The sequence below is a fragment of the Halictus rubicundus genome, chromosome 5, assembly GCF_050948215.1.
Source record: "Halictus rubicundus isolate RS-2024b chromosome 5, iyHalRubi1_principal, whole genome shotgun sequence".
NCBI classification, from domain to species: domain Eukaryota; kingdom Metazoa; phylum Arthropoda; class Insecta; order Hymenoptera; family Halictidae; genus Halictus; species Halictus rubicundus.
This window is the reverse complement of record NC_135153.1, coordinates 21338156-21359402: the sequence shown is the minus strand read 5'-3', so window position 1 is coordinate 21359402 and position 21247 is coordinate 21338156. Positions and strand designations below refer to the sequence as shown.

At 43.3% G+C, this 21247-nt stretch overlaps 1 protein-coding gene across 2 annotated transcripts in view; it reads right to left on the bottom strand.

Moving 5' to 3' along the window:
- Nucleotides 1–6491: 6491 nt before the first annotated feature.
- Eip78c (Ecdysone-induced protein 78C) overlaps nt 6492–21247 on the bottom strand; it is a 110120-nt gene continuing 95364 nt past the window's right edge. For both annotated transcript variants that reach the window (XM_076788794.1, XM_076788793.1), the window contains 5 exons: nt 12731–12872; nt 10182–10597; nt 9110–9409; nt 8110–8506; nt 6492–6841 (listed from right to left, as the gene is read on the bottom strand). In XM_076788794.1, coding sequence (XP_076644909.1) covers nt 8114–8506; nt 9110–9409; nt 10182–10597; nt 12731–12872 — 1251 coding nt within the window. In that variant the 3' untranslated portion in view covers nt 6492–6841; nt 8110–8113. The remainder of the gene's footprint in view (nt 6842–8109; nt 8507–9109; nt 9410–10181; nt 10598–12730; nt 12873–21247) is intronic.

The following is a 21247-nucleotide window of genomic DNA, read 5'->3' as shown; positions in this document are numbered from 1 at the left end:
TATACGTTGCGTTCGTGTGAAACGAACGTTTTGATGGAAACAATTGTAACGGTTAATGAACATTTGAAAAATATACATATATATGTTGCTTTCAAGTTCATTCGTAGAGCTTAGGATTTATTCGAAGTGATTGGGAAACGCTGTACAATAGAACCTTCAGCACAAAAACGACGAATTTCATTCTGTGCACCTGTACGCACCTGTATTGCTGGTAAGAAGTATACATAGTGGACATACGATTTGCTAATCTTGGTTTCTTTGATTGTTAATCGATGAATGTTCATTTTGGAATTCAACTTGCACTTTTAATTTTATGGCAATGCTACTGTCTAAGTTGTATTCTTTAAATAAAACATAATTCGTTGAACAAATCATTTCCTGGCTTTAAACAGCTAAGAATTTGACACTGGTTTACAACAAATTTTCTCATGAAATAGTTGATTTCTCATTGAAGAGCAAAGCTACTGATCATTGTATGAAAAGAGATTATTTGTTACACGAATTTTGGTATTCAAATACACATTAACGCAATTTCATACTATTCCTTTGTTCAGAAGCTATTGGAAAACGATAGCAATTTGAAAAAGTACAAAGGATTCGATGAAGCTAACGTAGGCTACCGGATGGCAGACTTGAACAAAATTTTTCTTCCCACTTAAAAAGGACTTTCCACAATGAATATCATTGTTTAATTCTTGTTCTAATGAATCTACATAAATGAACAATTGTGAGCTGAAAAGTCTGAAAACAGTCAAGTTAAGCAACTCGCAGAATTCACTCTGTATATCGTATGATTTACACAAGTACGGTAGGAAAGATGCATGTGTGTATACATATGTGTGTGTGTGTTTGTGTGTGTCTTTGAATTTGTGTAACGTGTACGCGCAGTTAGCGAGCGTGAGCATATCGCAAAATTGTGTACGCGTCGATGTGAAATAGGGCCACGCTTATTATGCTGACAGAGAAAGAGAAACGGAAAGAAAGATAGATAGATAGATAGATATATATATATATATATATAGAGAGAGAGAGAGAGAGAGAGAGAGAGAGAGAGAGAGAGAGAGAGGGATTAACAAATAAATATAATTATACGTACATCACGCGCGGGCGTGCGCGCATTAAACTTAATCTCTAACAAATCGGTATCGTTTCTTTCTTTTCTTCTTTTATAAAACAATTAAAATGAAACATTTGTACTTTAGCAGTATAGAGCAGTCGTTTTGTCGTACTTATTTACCTTAATATCATTATCGTCGTTTATATTATTTTTATACATATATAGATAATATTATATTTTTTCTTCTCTTTTCGCATATTTTCCATTGTTTTTTCTTTCTAAAAGAACAATTTCCGCCTCGGTTGGCACGCCATCCATCGTCATCGTCATCGTCATCGTTCGGCATCTCGATATAATCTTGTCGTTACATATCTGTATATATGTAAGCTGTTCCGTAAAATGATCGATCAATCAGAAGAAAAACGGAGAACTCATCGTTGGGGATAAGACGATCCCTCGAATGTTTATAAAATTTCACTTTTGTTCTGTTTAAATCATTCATAGATCGGAAAATGTATAGTAGAACGAGATACCGATTTCGGGATTGTCTTACGCCCGGCCGGATGATCTTCCCGGTTGGCTGCTTTGCAATTTATAAAATGTCCGGTATAGATATAGTATCATGCAGTCGATATCTCGTCTATTATATATATATATATATATATATATATATATATATATATATATATATATACATGTATATATACATATATATAAAAAAAAGAAGGATACGTGTAACATTATGTGATAGAGCGTACGCGACGAGATACACGCTTGAGCACAACTTATCCATAAATATACAATCATAGAATCAATATCAAACAAAATCGTGATTATTGCAGAGTCCTGGCTCACGGGCGGAATACATATGTATATACATATATATTTTTATTTCATATACATGTATATACATACAACATGCACACGCACACGCACACACACGCGCGCTCTCTCGCGTATAAATATATATATATATATATATATATATATATATATATATATATATATATACACATATATATATATATACACATATACGCATTATTCACTACATATTTATCTCTGAAGAAACAAAAGACTGAAAGGAACCGCCACTTGCACGTTTGTAAGAAACGTGTCCCAGAAAAAAATATATATATATATGTATATATATATATATGCATATAAAAAAGATAAGTATCGAACGCGCAAAATCGCTGGACGAATGATAATATAAGCTCGACGTACAATAAAAACGTAACGCCGACCGATAAACCTCGACTATCAACGACAACGAAATAATAAAATAATTATAATAATAATTGTAATCATAGTACGGGGTACGATTAGCTCGAATAATATTAATAATAATGGTACATTGATATACGCAACGATTCCCACAGTATATGTACAGATATAATAGCACCATGACCGAAATATCTGAGGGCTAGAAAAATGATGTGGCGTTCCGGGACGGGGGAGGGGATGATGGAACGTAGGAGAACGGAAATGAGAATTGGCTCGAGGAGGGTGTCGAGAGTGTGAGCATCGGGAGGAAGGGGTGGATCTTGCGCTTCGGTCGGAACACGAGAGAAGGGAATGAAAGAAGCAGACGTACGATTCAGTTGAAAGAATGCTACGTCAATTGCCACTCTTACATATTTTTCGATTGCGCCGATCGATCGCTGCCGTGGTCCTTCCACCAGTCGACTACCGACCACCGATATGAAACACACGTGCCTTGCGATATTTCGAATCGCCTTGGACCAGTGTCGCCAGATCAGGGCAGGAGAAGGAGCACGAATTCAGGGGAATACGTTTATCCTCTCTTTCTCTGCCAGTACCAGATTAGTCACGTGACATTGTGACACATGCACGAAAGAGACGAAACGCGTCACGCGTTTGGACCGTGGCGGACGTGTGGGGGAATAAAACTTCTGGTACTCGAAAATAGTGCCAAAAGGATTCTCGGTTCGCATTCATCCATTTTTCGTTTTACACTTCCACCAATTCTGTCTTTTACATAATCTGGCATCTTAAAGGTACATCGAACAGATAGAGAAACAACAGTAGCTAAAACAGAAAATTAGTGAATTTTCATCCGAGGCACGTTCTACATACGTGATAAGACGAATTCACACTGTTTCGCTTTGGATGTGCAACGCGGATGATTCATCTACAGTGAAAGTGAAAGATGAAAGCTGGAGTATTTATGTTATTAACTGATTCAATCATCCGGGATGACCATCCAAAGGTCATCCAATTGATCATCCAAAAGGTCATTCTAAATGTCGCCTAGCAGCGATAGATCAGCGCGATCGAGCAGTCGTTATGTTACAATTAATAATCGTAATTAAGTATTTGGCCGTTTCGATTAACGTGTTCCATTCAACGTTCACAAGAATATTATAAAGTAACGCGATTGCTTTAACTCGGCGAATAAGTCGTGAGGACTAGAAATTTTGAAAAACGAATCGCAAATTCAAATATCACAGGAGGAAAATGTCGCGGCATTTCTTTTCTTTTGTTTTCGCTCTCCTGGCATCGCCATTTCTGTACCGAGCCGGTGAAGATTATTCGGACAGTCACTAGACTCGCTCGAATTACAGACTTTATACATATACACGAGCTGAAAACAGCTCATACATACATTACACAGAGTGACTCGATTTACATTTCATTGAAATTTTCCTCGCCGTACGTCTCGCGACGAAGAGAGCGAGAGAGAGAGAGAGAGAGAGAGAGAGAGAGAGAGAGAGAGAGAGAGAGAGAGAGAGAGAGAGAGAGAGAGAGAGACAGGCAAAGAGGAAGTAATAATAATTTAAACGATAGCGAGAAACAACTCGCTTCGCGTGCTTTCTATTTTCTCTTTCCTTATTCTTTTTTTCATCACGTCATTTCCTGGCACAGATCTGTTTTGGTAGATCGCACGAGAACCGAGAATTTTCGATCGACCGTTTTTCATCGAATCTTGTCACATTTTGCAAATTCTCAAACTTAGGGAACCACAAATTTTGGCCTTTTTTAATACAATCCTGCATATTTTGACGATAAAATGCGAAAAATTAAAGTTTTAACCGTAGGAATTTACCGATTCAAAAGTCATGCGTGTTTAAAGTTGACCGATTTCAATCGTTTTTGACAGCTAAGGCCACCGCCATGCTGAAATGTACTCATCGTCGCAGGTCGTCTAATGAGCGTAGTCGGGCAGGCTTCACTCAAGTTTGAACACGCATAACTTTCGAACCAGTGAATTTTTAGCGTTAGAACTTGGATTTTAGGCATTTTCTCGTAAAAATCTACAGGATTATATAAAAAAAAGTCCAAAATTTCTGATCCCTTAATTTAAAGTTTAGCCAACTACTCTCTCGTAGGACTTAAATTCGAGAAATGGGACGCTGCGCCATTCTATTTTCGCATACAGTAGTTCTGTTCGTTAGCAGGATTGTAGAGAGATGGCCTACCAGATGTAGATCTACGCTCGTTCAACACAATGCGTTTAATAACTATTCTTCTTGCATATAGATTTATAATCTTCATTTATATATATATATATATATATATATATATATATATATATATACATACATACATACATATATAGACTCATATATATATATTTATTTATTTATTTTTTATATTAAACGATGATATCCCTTCTTTGTTCAATATATTAATTAGGTATGATATGTTTATTCACAACTTGATGTGAGCGCTTAAAGTTGGAATTCTGTATTTCTTCCGTCGCCGGTAAGAGCTGCTACACTCTTACCTTTCTTTCGCTGAACGTTTCCCATCCACCCATCGACAGAATAAGTTAGCGAATGCACCGACGCGCGTTACGTTAACGTTAATTTAAGTACGCAGCTAGGATAAAACATTAATTTCTCTAGTGATAAACTTAGATTCTCTCGTAATTGTTCATTCCCCTCCCACCCCACCCACCCCACCCAATCGGACCTGTCCCCAAATCGACCAAAATCTCTCACGATGAATGTATATGTATAAGTATGTTACATATCGATACGCATTACATGCTAGTCATTGTCAGAGAGTTTTTTATTTAGCGTTCGAAGAGTTCGAAGAGTTCGAAACATGCTCACTTCAGGTTTCCCATTCAACAAAGTTCGCCGCGAAACGTTCCCTCGTCGATGATTTTTTCGTCGACGAACGAATTCAGATCGATCCGATAACAAATTACAACAACTCAACGCAACAAGTTTACTTCTACCGACCGTGCGCGCGGCCTTCCTTCTCTTTTTTATTGTTTTGACGGTCGAGTACCATGCATAGGCGGCAAGTTAATCATTCCCTGCGACGTCCCTCGTCATCGGGATGGCCGTGATTCGATTTGTTCACACGAATATTATTCAGCTAATAACGCAAAACAAAGTTGGCTCAACGGACTCGCAACTTTCCAGCTGTGCAGGGTCCTCGATTTTCATTTACACTACATTTAGAGAAATCTCAACGAAAGAATACAATATACATATTCTCTCCGATTCCGCGGAACACCCTGAAGCGATGCAACAATATCTATCAAGGTAATCCACTATACGCTACTTGTCAAGTAATAAAAATAGAGATTGCATAGATTGAGATTCGTAGCGGATGCATCTAAAGAGACACGATCCTATAAAGATTTATCATCCTCTTGAGCTTTATAGCGTGAAACATTCCCGTTTTTCTGTAATTGTATAATATCTGTATAATATGTATAAGTGTGATACGCGGCCGTGCCAGCGACTTATGGTCGCGCGCGCGCGCGTCCACTATTTCGTCGACCCGTGCTACTGGCACTGTAGGCGCGTCGCGTCGCCTCGCCTCGCCTCGCCTCGTATCGTGTCGGTTCACGGTCCTCCGGATCGAACCTGCGCGGATGGGGAACCCGGCGATTCTATGGACGAACGGAAAAATATGTTTCATCATCGGTTGCGATATGTCTGCGAGTTTGTGGCTGCCGGTCGTTCCCATCCGACTGGTCGCGAGCTAGCCGAGAACCGTCGCGACGCGCTCGCTCGCGCGCGCGCGCGCGGCCCGCAACGTTCGAGAGCCCTCTTTCATCTACGCCGGTCTTCCGTTCGAATTTCTGGAAAAGTTCGCCCCCACCCCCACCCCCTAGAAGAAAAGTTTCAACGAGGGTGCCGTAATAAACGGGACGACGCGGCGGTCCGCCAAGTGATCACGGTTTTGTGCTATCTTTTCTGCGCGGCGCGTGTTCGATCACTGCGCCGCTTTATTGCAACAACGATATGCGCGAGACTAATTTACACGAAACGAAAAGAAAATCGAGAAAAAAATGCTATCTCCTCGTCCTCGTCGACTGAGTATTTAAATGCTTCCTGATCTTTCGACCCCGTTCCGCGGCGAATAGTACAGATATGTTCGTTCGCGTCGTCGATGAAGGTCCTTTCTCGACGAAGCTCTTGCGGTTTTCGGATCCAAGGGATATTCCAAATGATCCTGCTCGCGGTGTAATCTCTTTCGTTACCATTGTTTTAACCGAGCGAACTTTTTACCGAGATCCCCGATCAGAAATCTGTACCGCCTCGCCGCGAAACGATCCGTCTTCCGTTCGCGTATCAACGGAACGAACGGTGCTGGATCCGGCGAGATCGATCCGCCCGAAATTGGTGACGGATCGACGATCCACACAGGCTCCTTTCTGCTACCGCGCACCATTCGCCAACCAGCGAAAACAGATCGTCCTCGAGGCACGTCCGAGCCGGGTTTGTGCGATGACTGCTGACAATCGGAGCGAGCCGTTCGTTTTCGTCGAATTAACTCGATGTACTCTGAAACATTCTTCAAAGCCGATCCACCCGATTAGAATGCTCCGACGATGTCGAGTGCGACGCGCCGAAATTTTTCGAAAAAGTCGGACAAGAATCAGTCTCATAATGATAACACACAAACACACACACACACACACACACACACACACTTTCAGCTCAATTTTTCCAGAAGCGGATGAAACGATTTCAGATTTTCTGCTGGGTAAGGTGGATCAGTTAACTGGATGATATGTAGCGAAAATTTTGGAAAAATTGCGTTTAGTTTGAATTACGCGAAACAGAGTAAAAGTTGTTTTTCACAGATTTTTCATTTAGACTTTAGACGAAAATTGAAAAATTTTTCAAATACAATTCAAAAATTTTTTTCACGATCGACGAAAATGCCATTGTACAGATCGAGATGAGACCTCCTCTTTACGACACCAGATAAATTGACACGAGAACCCGCATCTGATGGGTACGATTTTTTCTTTTCCACGATGACTTCTAGAATCGCGTTTCGGCCCACTGTGGCGGCAGCGGGATTGAATTGCAAATTTCGGACGGATTTCAGGGGCGTGGATGAAAATGCAAACACGAATTTATGGAGCGGGGTGTGTTCCAACTTGGAAAGTAAGTCGAGGTTGAAGTCGCTACGGGACTCGTGCCTCTGGCAACCTAGTTTTGCGTTTTGAGGGTTCGGCGGATCCGCCTGACGTAATTGACTCTGTTTACTAAAGTCGCCTGTAGAAGAGAGGAGATTAGCGAATCCGTGATACCGCAAGCTCCTCAGGAGTTTTCGAAACTCCGAGGAGACTTTTCGGTGCACGGTATCATCTTCCGCAACGTACAGACTGTATAAAAGGCTGGAGACTTTGATAATTTCCCAGGGACTCGAGCAGACTCGTCGAGGCAACTTGGACACTTTCTGTACGCGGAAACTCTTCATAGTGGGCCAAACGTCGAATCGAACTGATCAAAAATCACACCGATCGGGAACACCTTCTGACCGGTGAACTTGTATGGTGGGTCATTTCGAAGGGGAGACTTTAAATGATTAGAAAATTAATAAAACATTTCTTCTGACAGTTGCCTACTTGTATGCGAAAAAGTTTTACTGGGATAATATTATATAAAGAAAAAAGATAAAAAAAAAAAGGAAAAGGAAAAAGGAAAAAGGAAAAAGGAAAAGGGAAAAAGGAGAAGGAAAAGAAAAAAGAAAATCGGAAGATCACTTATTTTTGTGCTCGCTACAGAAGAATCGGCCCGTTGATAGGTAAAAGTATCGTAGAGAATCACCTGTTCACTGAAGATCCTCCTCGCATTTGGGAATGTCGAATATCTCGGCGAAGAGGGGCGGTAGTTTGAGCTTGGTCCAGTTTCTCCTGAACCAGTCGAGGAGATTCGCGTGTCTGGCACCCAGGGCTCTCAGCTCGGGTAGCCTCTGCGAGACGTTGGAGACGTTGGAACAGCCGCCCGCGGAGGTGGCCTCGCCAGGAACTGTGTGATTCCGTAACGCCTGCACCTTCAGCGCCTCCAGGAGACGATCCTGAAGCCTCTGCACCGCCTTGACGTCGTTCAAGCCTGGCCTTTCACCCAGAAGAACCGCGCCGGAGAAGAGACCCAACTCAGTGTCCGACAGTTGATGGCCGTTCAGCGCCGACGTGAATTGCATCAAGGCGGACACAAAGTCCGGCTGTTTTGTTTTTCGAACGATCAATTAAGTAATTGTCGGGGATTAGAAAGGGAGCTGGCCTACCGGGGATTTCGATAGCTGGGCTTTCATTGATTGACAACAGGATTCGGACGCAATCCGAAGGGAGTTTACACAAAGCTATCGTAGCGTAGCCGAAGGATTATAACAGTCGGTTCTACATATGTTTGCCCGTGACGATAGATCGATGCTAATATTAGGTTGTCGGACGAATATTAAGTTCGCGCTGATAATTTTATTGGTCTGCTATTTAGATTATCCTGTTAGCCACGGCGGTCGGTAGACTTTAATCGTTTCAAAAGGTCAAAGATTATTCGTCGACATCATCCGGTGGTTCTTCGAAACGTTCTCTACCGTTTGAAAGTTTTTCCACACATTTGTCTTATAAACGCATAAATTACAAGAGACAGCAAACCAGAGAAAGATTTGTTTGGTTTTCGTATACTGTTAACAGGACCAAAGTAACCTTTTAACGATTCTACTAAGATCCGCATTCTACCGAGCACGCGGTGGTTCACCCGGTATATTTACAGAGACTTTTATCCGTGTCATTGTTATTAATGTTTCGAATATGTTGATTCTCACCTCGTACATCAATTCCATTTGCTGCCTAGTGATATAGGTACCGTCCTCGAATGTCATCGAACTGTCGGTGGTCATCTTTGAGATATGGCTGAGCCAGACCTCGAAGAAACCAACCTTAATCAGGATCAGCTGATCATCTTGCGAAAGCTCGCAAAATCCTGGCACCCTTTTGGCAAACTCCACCACCCTTTGCACCGACGGCGTTATCCTGGTGGCGAACTGTTGCCACAGCCAGATCCTTTGCGACTCGACTGTCTCTGCCGTCGAGGATGCCGCCTCTGGATCCTCGGGACTGGCGGGCTGCGAAGAAGCACTCGCCTAATCAGCCGAATTACAAAAGAAACAGGCCAGTTTCTTGCTGCCAGTTCCAGTAGGACATCTCCGATAGGCAATCAATGAAATTTCGTTTAAAATCTAGCGGCGGATGCGACTCTGGTTGTGTGCTCCCTCCCTCCTTATCATTGTCGACAAGGAGGGATCATCAAAGGGACCCTATGACCTACATAGTTCGTTACCAATGCTGGGCACGTTTGCCTCGATTCAGGGGAAACCATCGTCGCGTCGCGTCGCGTCGCGTCGCGTCGTAGCGCCCACTGTCCCCTTCCGAGTAAGGGTAAGGACTCGCCTCGCCCCTGTCGCGTATTGCTACGAAGGTGGTAGGTAGCTGGTACGTACGGTGGGCCAACGAAGACACGTGACGCTAGCGAACACGACGGAGGTGCGCGCTGCACGTAACAGAGGAAGCCAGCTGGGGGAAGCAACAGTCTTTCAGGGGCCCCAACCAGCGTTGCCAGATTAGGACTTGTTTCCCCACTCTACGTAACTTTGTCCCCTCGACCGATATATGGTAATATCCATCCCCTGATCTGGTCCCAACGTCCCCAACGTCCCAACATCGTGCCCACGCCTGTACTATGGCTATAAGTTTTAAAATAACGCTGAAACAGTTCCGGCCAGGTTTTCGGAGGAAATGGCCCCCACTGTGCGTCGCGTCGTCGCAACCGCCGTGAATGTACACATCTTCGTCGCGTCGTGTCGGTTCTACATATAATGAATTTTTTCTGAAACTCACCGGTATCGTCATCGGTTTCCGAACGATACCCCTCGTCGATTCCTCGGTGAAGCCGCAGTGAGCGTGATGCGCCTGGGAAACTTGAAGTATCACGTCGTACACTGCCAACTGTTTCACGTCAGCGTCCGATTGATCCGCTTCGACCACCGCTGCCGGCGGCACGCAGGCTATTGTGTTTTGACTTTGACTGTTGTTGTTATTGTTCTGGCTAGTGTTGTTGTTGTTGTTGTTGTTGGTGGTGGTGTTATTGTTGTTGTTGTTGTTGTTGTTGTTGTTGTTGTTGTTATTGCTGCCAGCGCCGCGGGGTGTCAGTTGTTGCACACCCGTGGTCGTAGTCGTTGTTGTGGTGGTAGTGGGTACCGCGTCTTCGGGGCCCCGTTCTCTCGAGCGCTTCGGCACCCTGCCGTATCTTACGGCTACAACAAAATCGTTGGTTCTTGAAAATATAAACGTTTATTATTATTGGGACTAAACTTTACAAGTGCCCTCCCAACCTTTGAACAACTGTTTTACGTCGTTCTACAGTTTTCTTTCGATATAAGACGACGATGTTCCTTTCGATATAAGAAAGTCCTCTAGTTTTATCTCCTCTTCGTCTTTCAAAGTTGTCCGCCCGACACCGCTCACCGTTAGAACGAGAGGGTACGTCGTATTCTAACCTCTTCATCCGGAAGAATGTCAAGCCGAATAGGTACCCTGATCTCTCCGCTCCGCAATACGTCGGAAACCGCACCGGGCCATCGTCTTATATCAAAATAGAACTGTATTCAAGAAAAAAATCAATTTTTGTTTGAGATTCGATAAAATCGTTTATGAAAATACGGATTTGCGAGAATACAGGCAGAGTCCATGAACAATAATTTAGTAGCGAAGGATGCAGGCTAATTTAGAAAGCAACCTTTGGGATCGTGGCAGGATCGTTGTTGTTGCAATCTCTTTTGCCGATTATTCATCTTTTAGCGAATTTGTTTTGCGATCACATAAATTTCACGTTCAACTTTCGCTTATTAACATTCCCACGGTAAAGGTTAAATTATGCAGCGAACGCGTGAACTTTGTTCAAAGCGGGTATTAACAAGGAAATGGCGCGCGAGGTATAAAAAAAAATCGTGCGACGATGTTATAATGAAAAGAGAACGATGTTGGGCGATTAAGGCCGGCGCGGCGAACTTCCATTACCGTATACATCAAGAGCTTTCATCCACTCATTAATCATTTTCAACTGGAAACTTAAGCTCGTCCACTGTAGCGTCGAAGAAATTTCTAATTTTCTTGCTGCTTTCTGGCGTTGGCAGACTGTCACGCGAGTATCTGCGTTTTGCACAGTTCCCAAATTACACTTAAACTACACTCGAGGGAGAATTAAACCCACCATTTCTTTAAGAATCAATTCAATCTATTTCTTCTTGCCCAAATAAAAAGATTAGAGTATTTCAGAAAAGACAGAGTGTACGAGCGTTGAGTATATTTTTCGAGTTGCCAAACAGCAACAACTATTTTTACAATACCAGTTTCTAGATTATTCACGCTGTAATCCATACAGTGGGGGGGGGGGGGGGGGGACAAAAAAAGCGTTTCGACCAAAATTGAACCAAACTACTTGGACTTTGTTGGGATGAGAAGAATTTTTCTGCATACTATAATAGGATACATGTTTGCAGAATGCGCTTTTTTAAATGTTCAATAAAGGCCTCGAAAGATTGTAAAAAGCAACTGTTATTCTCCGTCGTCGTTCCGATTAATAATTTCTTCAATATTTCTCTGGCCTAGTAAATCTTTTAGTGTGACTTCGAAAAAGCTCCGGTCGTCTGGTCTGCTTTAAAAGAAAATGTATTCTCTTGTAAATGGTGTGTAAGAGTGCGGGTCACTGTACAAAAATCCGCAATGTTATATTACTCGTTCACTACTATTCTGCCGGCGACATAATCGCACAATTCGAAGATTAATGCACGACATCCTGCATCAGAGAATTATGCCGTCCGATAGGGCATGTTGTTCCCGGACAGTTTTACCCTCTACGGTGTAACGCACCCTTCTCGAAGCGGATCTGAAGGCTGTTAAAGCTTATTACGATTTCGCCGACAATACGAGCGGAAAGCTCCCCTGGAAAGCTGCCTATTACACACAGCCGCATATTGCACTGTGGAACTTTGACGTTTAATTATGCACGTAACTTTGCTTCAGTTTACTTTGCCCTCGCCGTACTCTACCGAGCCCGGAAGTTTCAGAAAGTAAAAGACACCGCGATTATTAACGCGAACGGGCGCGCTTACTTCCTCTGTCAAGAAGCGAGATGAAAAATTGTATACTTGTGCTGCATCGTCTAGTGATTTATTTTTCTGCTATCTTTTTTATTCTTCTTTTTTCTTTTTCTTTTTTTTTTTTTTACGAAATGTCGACGGTGTCGAAAATGTAATTTTAATTCATACAATGAATTAATTTAATTAATTTAGTTCGATAGATCAGAATTACGGTGCCAGGGTCCAAGGAAGGGTTACTATATCCGTGCATAAACAAATTTGCATTCTATGAAGATACTGGTTACTTACAGTCCCTGGACATGCCGACGGCTAGGCACTTCTTAAATCTGCAATACTGGCAGCGGTTCCGACTTAATCTGATGACCAGACACTTGCCGTCCCTCAGACACCTGTACTCTATCTGCTTCTGTATGCTTCTCCTGAAGAAGCCCTGCAAAAAGAAGAACAACGGTCGTGATTCTGATAACACACGTTTCTGTTCCATCTTAGGCAGATTACTTTTCTTTACTTCTGCAGTCGATTATAAGATGATTCGGAGAACTGGAGAACTGGATGAATAACGATGACTTCTGCAATCGGGATAATCGAGATAAGAAGAGTTTTTCGTTAGCAACTCCCTAACAAAATCGCGGAGAACATTTTCGCAAAGGAAAAAGTTAGTTGGAATGATCCGAGAAATCACCCCTCTCGAAGAAGCACAACTATTTTTGGGACACCCTGTGTATATCGCCCGGTTGTTTATCGCTTTCGCTTTCCCAAGCGGTCGCGTAACAGCCGATTAACACGGTAATTTCAACGCTTGGCGGTGGAACGTCCTCCGGACATCGCATCGGGACGTTACACCGGTCGTTACACCGGTTTCAATAGCGAAATAACCGCATCCGACGGAGAAGCGTCCGGGAAACGCTTGAAAAATTGCTGACGATTCACGCGCTCGAGCACGTTCCCAGCTTCAAAGTCACCCGGCGAGGCGTAGTTGCCTCAAAGGGGTTGATAAACCTTTGAAAAATCCCCATTCACCGGCCTCTCCGATTCCTTCTTATTCGATCGTTCGTTCCAGGGCGAAGGGAGAGGGGGTGTAAGAAAAGTCTCTTTTCGCCGAACGATATTACTTCCCATAAATCCGACAAACGTTACGCCGAGAAGTATCGAACGTTTGCTCACCAGGGTCCATCTGTTCCGACTCGATTGATTCTCATTCTATGAAGCACTTTCGGGGACGAATTAACCGCGCCGCACTTTCGATTATTTTTTCTGTCGATCTAGCCACGATCTGGACTCGAGAAATGGTTTCTTCCTGTGGGGACATGCCAGCCTGTGAGCTTAATAAAATGGAGTAAATCTAACATTTTCTTTTTCACAATATAAAGATACTGTAAAGAAAAAAGAATTTGTTCGGGAACATTAAGCAACATTTCAACTTTATTTTCATATTCTTTTTTTATCACATACAATTACAACATGTTGGAGCTGTATAACAAATTGTGTCCTTTGCAGTTTTCGGTTCCTGCTAGTATGTTATCACAGAATTGGTCAGCAAAAAATACTCGCGATAATTCCGACGGAGCGGCGCCTCGTCGGATGGTAATTGACTCACAATCCGAAATAAAAGGGCCATGCCCGGCTCTTGCAACGACGTTCCAGGCTTGGCTTAAAATTAATTACAAGAGATTCGCTTCCTCCTACTCGGCGCAGATAACGCGACGGTCCAATCTCTCGGCGCTGCCTAATGCACAGGATATCAGCGGGCGTGACTCCTGCAGCTATGGCAGCAAGCACGCGATCAGGGAGTCATCGGGACTGATTTTTTCCCACCTTCGTTCCGTTACCTCCTGCGCGCCGCTGATAACAAGCTACCGCTGCTGCTACTTTTCGTAACTATTGCGGATTATCGATTCTCGAAGAGTAGAAGGATTCGAGGACCACCCTCAGACTGGCGATGGAATTAAATATGCTCTCTTAGCTATCGTACAGCAAGGTAGCAAACCCAATTGGAAAGTATCATGATGGTTGAGAAATGTGCAATGGTTGAAAAAGTTTCGAAATTAATTCCTCCTTTAAACAAGTTCTGGCAACTTCAAGAGTGGTGAAGACAGAGTTCCTAACCTGGAAACTCTAGTTTAAAGTATATGTACGCAGTGACTGCCAAACATTTTCCGAAGTCTAGGGCAGGGCTGGGCACGTTAGCAGAGTCGAAAGAGCAGGGGAATTAACTCGAATTGAGAGGAATACGGTTACTCTCTCTCTCTCTTTTTCTCCCTCTCTCTCTCTCTCTCTCTCTCTCTCTCTCTCTCTCTCGTAGATGGGGAACGGTAGAGTGGGGAGACAATTGTTTGTCTCTATTGAGGCCGTCCCTATCATAGGGCCCACTGTCCCCCTCCAGTAGACGTCGTTACCATGGAGAAAGTACGCGCTTGACCAATCAGAGCGCGGCTAACGCCACGCTCTCCTGTAGCCGCGCTCTCATTGGTCCATGATTTTTGTTAATAACTCGCTAACCAAGCCGCGGAGAATATTTTCACAAAGGAAAAAGTTACTTCGAATCACCTCAGGAATCACCTCTTTCGAGAAAGTACAACATTTTTGGAACACCCTGTACACATATAAAAGTTTCGATACGAATACTCGTATCGAAGAGAGAACATTACGGGGGGACATTGAATTGATTGATCATTGCTAGCCGAGACTTAAGCTATTCACGGCTAGATATCTCGTAATTAACATAGTTATCGACGCATGCTTATCATCGAGCTCTCGTGCCGCCATATTAGGGCGCAGGCATAATTAAGCGGAACGTGATTTGAACGCAGTGGAAATTGTTCTTTGGAACAGACACCCAACGAGAAGATTCTTTTCACCGATTCTAGCCAGTTTTATGAGATTGTGTATGCATTATTTAAGACTGCGGATCTTTATGCAAAATAAACATTTTCTGCGTGAATTGCAAAATACTGGTGCCAAGCAAGCATTTCTTTCTTTCGTTGATGATTTGAATATGTTGAAAATAGTGTCAAGACATTCTTCGAATTTCATTTAAATCAACCGTTTTAAATTGCACATACCTATTTATTTTGGTCATAAACGCGCAAAATCCAAAGTCTATCGACCGTTCCGGTAATTCGAACGTTTTATTTACCGAACGTTTACATAAAATCGTGATAAACGAAAAGGTTTGATCGCATAAATCGGTAGGGATACGGGACTCTAGAAACGCTGCACTGCACAGTAATGGCTATACAGTACTATCTGGGTGCTTTCGAAAGCTCGTTTTTTCCCCTATCGATTCTCCCCGCAAACGACATTTTTACGAGCCCTAAATCCAGATTGTGACGCGGAGAATTATTCGCCGATCCTGCGAATATTCGGTACCCTTGAGATCGATATCACCTTCCAGCCACCTCCTTTCTGCCAAACTTTTTACTATAGCATATCATTCTGCATTCTGCTTGCTATACGCAGCGATGTTGAAAAGTATGTCGGAGATGTTCCGCAACAAATCCTCCTCCGATGCAGTAATATCTCCGTAACTGACGCATCGCTTCTGCCGAGCGACAGTTCTAGCAGAGTGAAACACAGAGGCGAACGTTCCAAGGGGAGAGCTCCTTTCAAACGAGAAAATCAAGGGCCAGTTTGTTGTGCAATTATTTTTCGAAGTGTGTACGAGAGCTGAAACCTTGAGATTTATTGCAACTAATGAATTAATGCTTTTGAAACGATTGCATTCCCCAACCTAAAGTATTCGCGAATATTCGAAGAAAACGCGTTGGCATCGATCCGAGTCTTGCAAACAATTCGTGGATATTCGGCGAAGCTGTTGGACGTTTGTACGAGGTCGAGTTAATTGTAACAGGTGAACAGCGGAAGGTAATATGCGGGGAATGTGGGCACGTACCACGCAGCGCGCACGTTACATCGAAATTAACCAACGGGGTTGCTGGCAGGCTGCTCGGGAAGGGTTGTGTTCCGTCGTGGGGGTCGGGGTTGACCTCGTTGCCGACGGCCAACGGGACGGCTCGTTTAGTAAGTGACGTATTATGATTAATGTGCTCAGCGTGGAAACGAGTCGGAACTTTCGTCCAGCGTCATTCTGCCAGTCTCGCTTTACCAACACACAAAAGCTCGATATAATTAATAGTAAAACTGCCGGACCCGGTAGAACGATGCTACGCAGATTTTCTATTTCGCGTGTTCAACTTTTATCATTTGATTTTATTTATTTATTTCATCGGTGCTCCGAGAAGTAATTTCGTTTTCCGTGTAGCCATGGCATTGCTTCTATCTGTAAAACGATCACAGCATAAAAAAAAAGAGTCTTTTCGTTTCCATGCTTTTTTGAAATTATTAATTATTACGGTTATGATTTTTCTATTACTTGGTCGATAAAGTTATGATAAATTACATACTATAATGTTGTTAAATTTAAAGCTAGCACATTATAATTTATTTTCTTAATCACTCGATCATGAGTGGAGTTTCATCAAACATTCAATGAAATATTCTTTAAAAGGTTAACGAGAGCTTATCTATTTTCACAATTTCTGTGATCTTTGTGCAAGCATGTTCGAAATGGATTATATTTCGGTCGATCCCAGCGAATTCTCGTGGTTATTTCCGGAGCAGAAATTCTGTCACGACCTAACTTTATTTTTCGCGTGTCCGAGGTATTATTAATTAGCGATTCGAATAATTTTGAGTAGCGGAACGTTACCAAGATCCAATCCTGTTATTTTAAGGGGGTATTTCTCTTCAGAGTCGTCAACTTTAGATAATTTAAGAGATAAAAATGGTTAGGTCACTATAGGTCAAGTTATGTCGCTTTTCACGACTTGCACGATATCTCAATAGTTGACCAATGTTCTTCAAATTTCACACACACACACACACACACACACACGCGCGCGCGCGCGCACGCACACCAAATAGGGATCCCTTTATCTTGTGAACTAGAGTTATGTGAAAAAGAAACTTTTTAACAAAATGCCAGTCGTATGCCTACTCATTGGATCGTTAGTCCCGGTGAACATTCCGAAAAAAGAATAAATGGCAGGCGAATCTATTTTCTGGCATGACTTTTTTCCAGCTCCATATATTGTGCATTGGGCGCGGCGCGGCGCGGCGCGGTGCGGCCTATTGGTAAACGTTGCGAGGCGCGAGGCGCGACGCGCGACGGCAAGATTCACCGACGACAGAAGAATTTTACGGGCTGGTGGTTCGACGATTTCGGCGATCCATTCACGTGCATCGTGACCCCGAATCGTGCCGCGAGGATCCCGGAGCGATCAACGGGAGCCCGATTGAGAGCATAAACGGGCGTAAATAGGTCGCGGATAAAACTGGCGAGCAGATGGAGTGCCGAATCAGAAGACAGAAAACCAGCGTTTTAACAGGATGACTCGTTCATTATCGGATTCGTCTCGAACGGTCGTTCGTGGCGCGGTTATCCATGTGCATGGCAAACTGGTAAGAGAGACGAAAGAAGAAAGGGAAACACGGAACATGGTACAGAGCGAGGATACGGGACTAAGCGAAATCTCCGTTCCCGATGACCTAGTTTCGGATTAATTCGACGGAAAATCGTTGCAGAATTCCTCCTCCTTCCGACAGTCGCCGATGGCGAATACGTATCACGCACGCTCGTTATTGGCCGCGTTTTTCTGTGACGTTTCAATCGGTACGGCTCGGCGCGGCGCGGCGCGGCGCGACGCGGCGAGTACAAAGTACAGAGAATTCCCAAGAGACCACGGTTTATCGGATTTCTTTTTGGACAGTTGGATAGAATGACAGACGGAAGGTGGCAACACGAGGTGCTGTTAAACAAACCAAATCTCATCAGTTTCCCTGCCCGTCGCGTCGGTGTCCGATGAGGCCTAATCGTTTCGCGAATCCGATAGTTCGGTGAGGTGCGGCGCGGCGCGAGTCACTACGAATTCGACTGCACGGGTCACTTCAAATGGGTTACTTATCCTTTACTTCTAGCTGGAATTTCAGAGTTTCCGAGGGTTTGTCTAAAATCTGGGGGTCTGCTCTTTCAGATAGGTGCCCTTAGAATCGCTGGGAATGTCGGAATCACAACGAATAACCCTCGAAATCTATTTCGGTAGTTCCGTGGTTGCTTCGCTTGACCCGATCAGTCCATTTTGGTCTTTACGGGATCGATAGTTTTCTAGATACGAATCACTCGATACATATATCGTCCGTCGTCTCGAGTCTTCTCTGCACTAATATTTGTCAGGCTCGGATTGATTTGTGCCTGGTCAAATGGATTCAACGGTCGATTCACATAAATCAAATCCGATACGTGATCTATATTTATGTATCGTGTGTTGAGACCGATGTCATCGTCGACTGTATTACGTTGTCATCTATGGCCAATCCATTCGTTAATACTCGGTGTTACACGTATAGTACAATATGAATCAGGATCAGACATAGGTATCGTGCCTTATGCATTCTTCATCTACATACATGGATTAGTAGTGTCTTCGTTGTTGACTCTCGACACAATTCCAGATAAAATAACACCGCTCAACACTGTTTTTCCGTTTTAATAAACAGTAGAGGATGCTTAATTACTATAATTTAATTAATGCACCGAGTCGTTTTTCTTCAAGTTGTTATAAACATTCGAACACGTTTAAGCAATCCTCGAAGAAAGTAGGATGCCTTCATCGCGGTAATTTACTCGAATTGACATTTCTCGATTGAAGCGCAAAAGAAACGTTAAAATTTGTTGGGCAGTGTAGTCGGAGCTACAGATTCTCGATTACTGCGGAGAACGAGCGAATAAATTCGAGGTTCTTTTACTTGCAGAAATATCGCCTGATTTGCCATCGGACAAATTTTACTCGAAGATAGCTCTATTTGCATCCTTAACGCTGGGTTCACGGAGCGCTGAAAGCGACTATCTTCTATTACTCTATAGAAAATAACGAAAATGTATTTATCGAAATTTTTAGCCATATCTAACAAAGAAATTTTGTTGAGTAATTCCTCGTGGATGCAACTTTGGCATCGGGATGGTCGCAAATTAAAAATATTAGAACCCGTCGCGTCGTTCTGACGGGTCCCGTAAACGTAGTGTTAATTATTCGTTATTACGTCTTTGAAATAACGAGGCAAGCGGATATATTTTTGACGTGCTTATTTAGATTCAACGGTTCTCCTGAAATAAAGTAGAACGAATATTGATCGCAGTCATAATTAATATGCGATTTATTCGTGTGGCGTACGTGTAATTTTACATAACGGTCTATCGTCACGTACATAACAGTTTCATCCCTAATTCGAATGTTGTAGTAGCCAGTTCAAGTCGTTAGCTTTTCATACGCGTTAGGTCTAATAAGGAGAGATCTGCGTTGATCTTGGAAAAATAGAGTTAAAATTATGTAAAAATAATTGCTTGAGATAGGTTTTACATAATCTGGCGGCACTGTATACAACACCGTGGTCAAAAGTAGGGCAATTTTTAGGCATTCAGTTTGGGGACTCTAGCTTTATGAATTGTCAACGAATTTGGATTATCTTTTTTTATTTAACAAATACGATATTTTAGAACATGTGTTCGAAATGACCACCTTTACTATAGAAGGAAATAAAAACATAAAACGCGGTAATTTGAAATCGCCAGCTATTTTCGACCACGATGGTATTTGTGTATGCCAATATACTTGGCCAGGGTAGTCGAAGGTCGCATCGCGGACGAACGAAAAAATCCGAAAGCAAAGTGTGAAAATCAGCCTCGGAAACGCAGCGCCGGATACGCGTATTCCAGTCCGCTGGCAGCGTGTAAGCGTATCGGTTTATTGGTCTATTACTGACGGGTATTAATTAACGAAAGCCATACGAGACAACGCGGGGAGGACGACGCGTATCCGCCGCGCCGCGCCGCGCCGGCCGGCCGGCCGGCTGATATCCTGAAACAGGGGCCGCGGCCGCGGCCGCCAGCCGTCCGCCGCACCGGTACCCCCGACGCGACAGTCAATAATACCAGCGCATTCTATACCGCGGCACGACCTCGGCTCGTTGCTAAAATCGATACACGCGACGATGTATCAGTTTGCACCTCGAACGGCGTCGTCGCCACGTCGTTGGCAAATAATAAGCACTTCCGCTCGACGTCTCGGCCGAAGCAGGAACTGCTCGTCCCTTGCTTGTCCTCGAACGGACGGGACACCGATACACGGCTCTCCTATTAAATTTCCACCTTACAAGTTGACCAGAGCCCAGAGCCCGGAATTCCCACAGTGCCCAGAGTACAGGAAAACACCTAATTCGGCTTGACATTGTTCTTGAGCGGGCCGAGAGCTTATGGGTCCCACAAAGTTGTCCGGCAGACCACTAAGTGGGACAACTTCAAAAATACAAGAGGGGATTTCCCTATTTCGGTTCAGACATCGACGCGTTATATCCGAATCAAACAGTATGTATTCTGAAAGCACGGTGCAAAAACTGCGACAGTCCTCCTGTAACGCGTTACCGATATCCTCAGAATATATAATATTATAATATAGGTACAGCGGATCCTACATTCCGTGGACAGCCGATAAGTAATTCTACACGCAAAAGTCAGTCGAAAGAGAAGAATAAAATTGGTTCATTTGGCGCTCCGTTTTCGCGTAAATCCTATTTGAAAATTCAGTGACTGCGCGCGCTTCTATACAGAAGCACAAATACACAATGTTAACGATCGGAATCGCGAGGATACAAAGTAAAAGCCAATTTTTTCGAAATTTTCTTCACCAGTGATTTATCGTAGTATATTAATTCGTCTAGCATGTCAAAGGATCTCGACTGTTTTAATTTGAA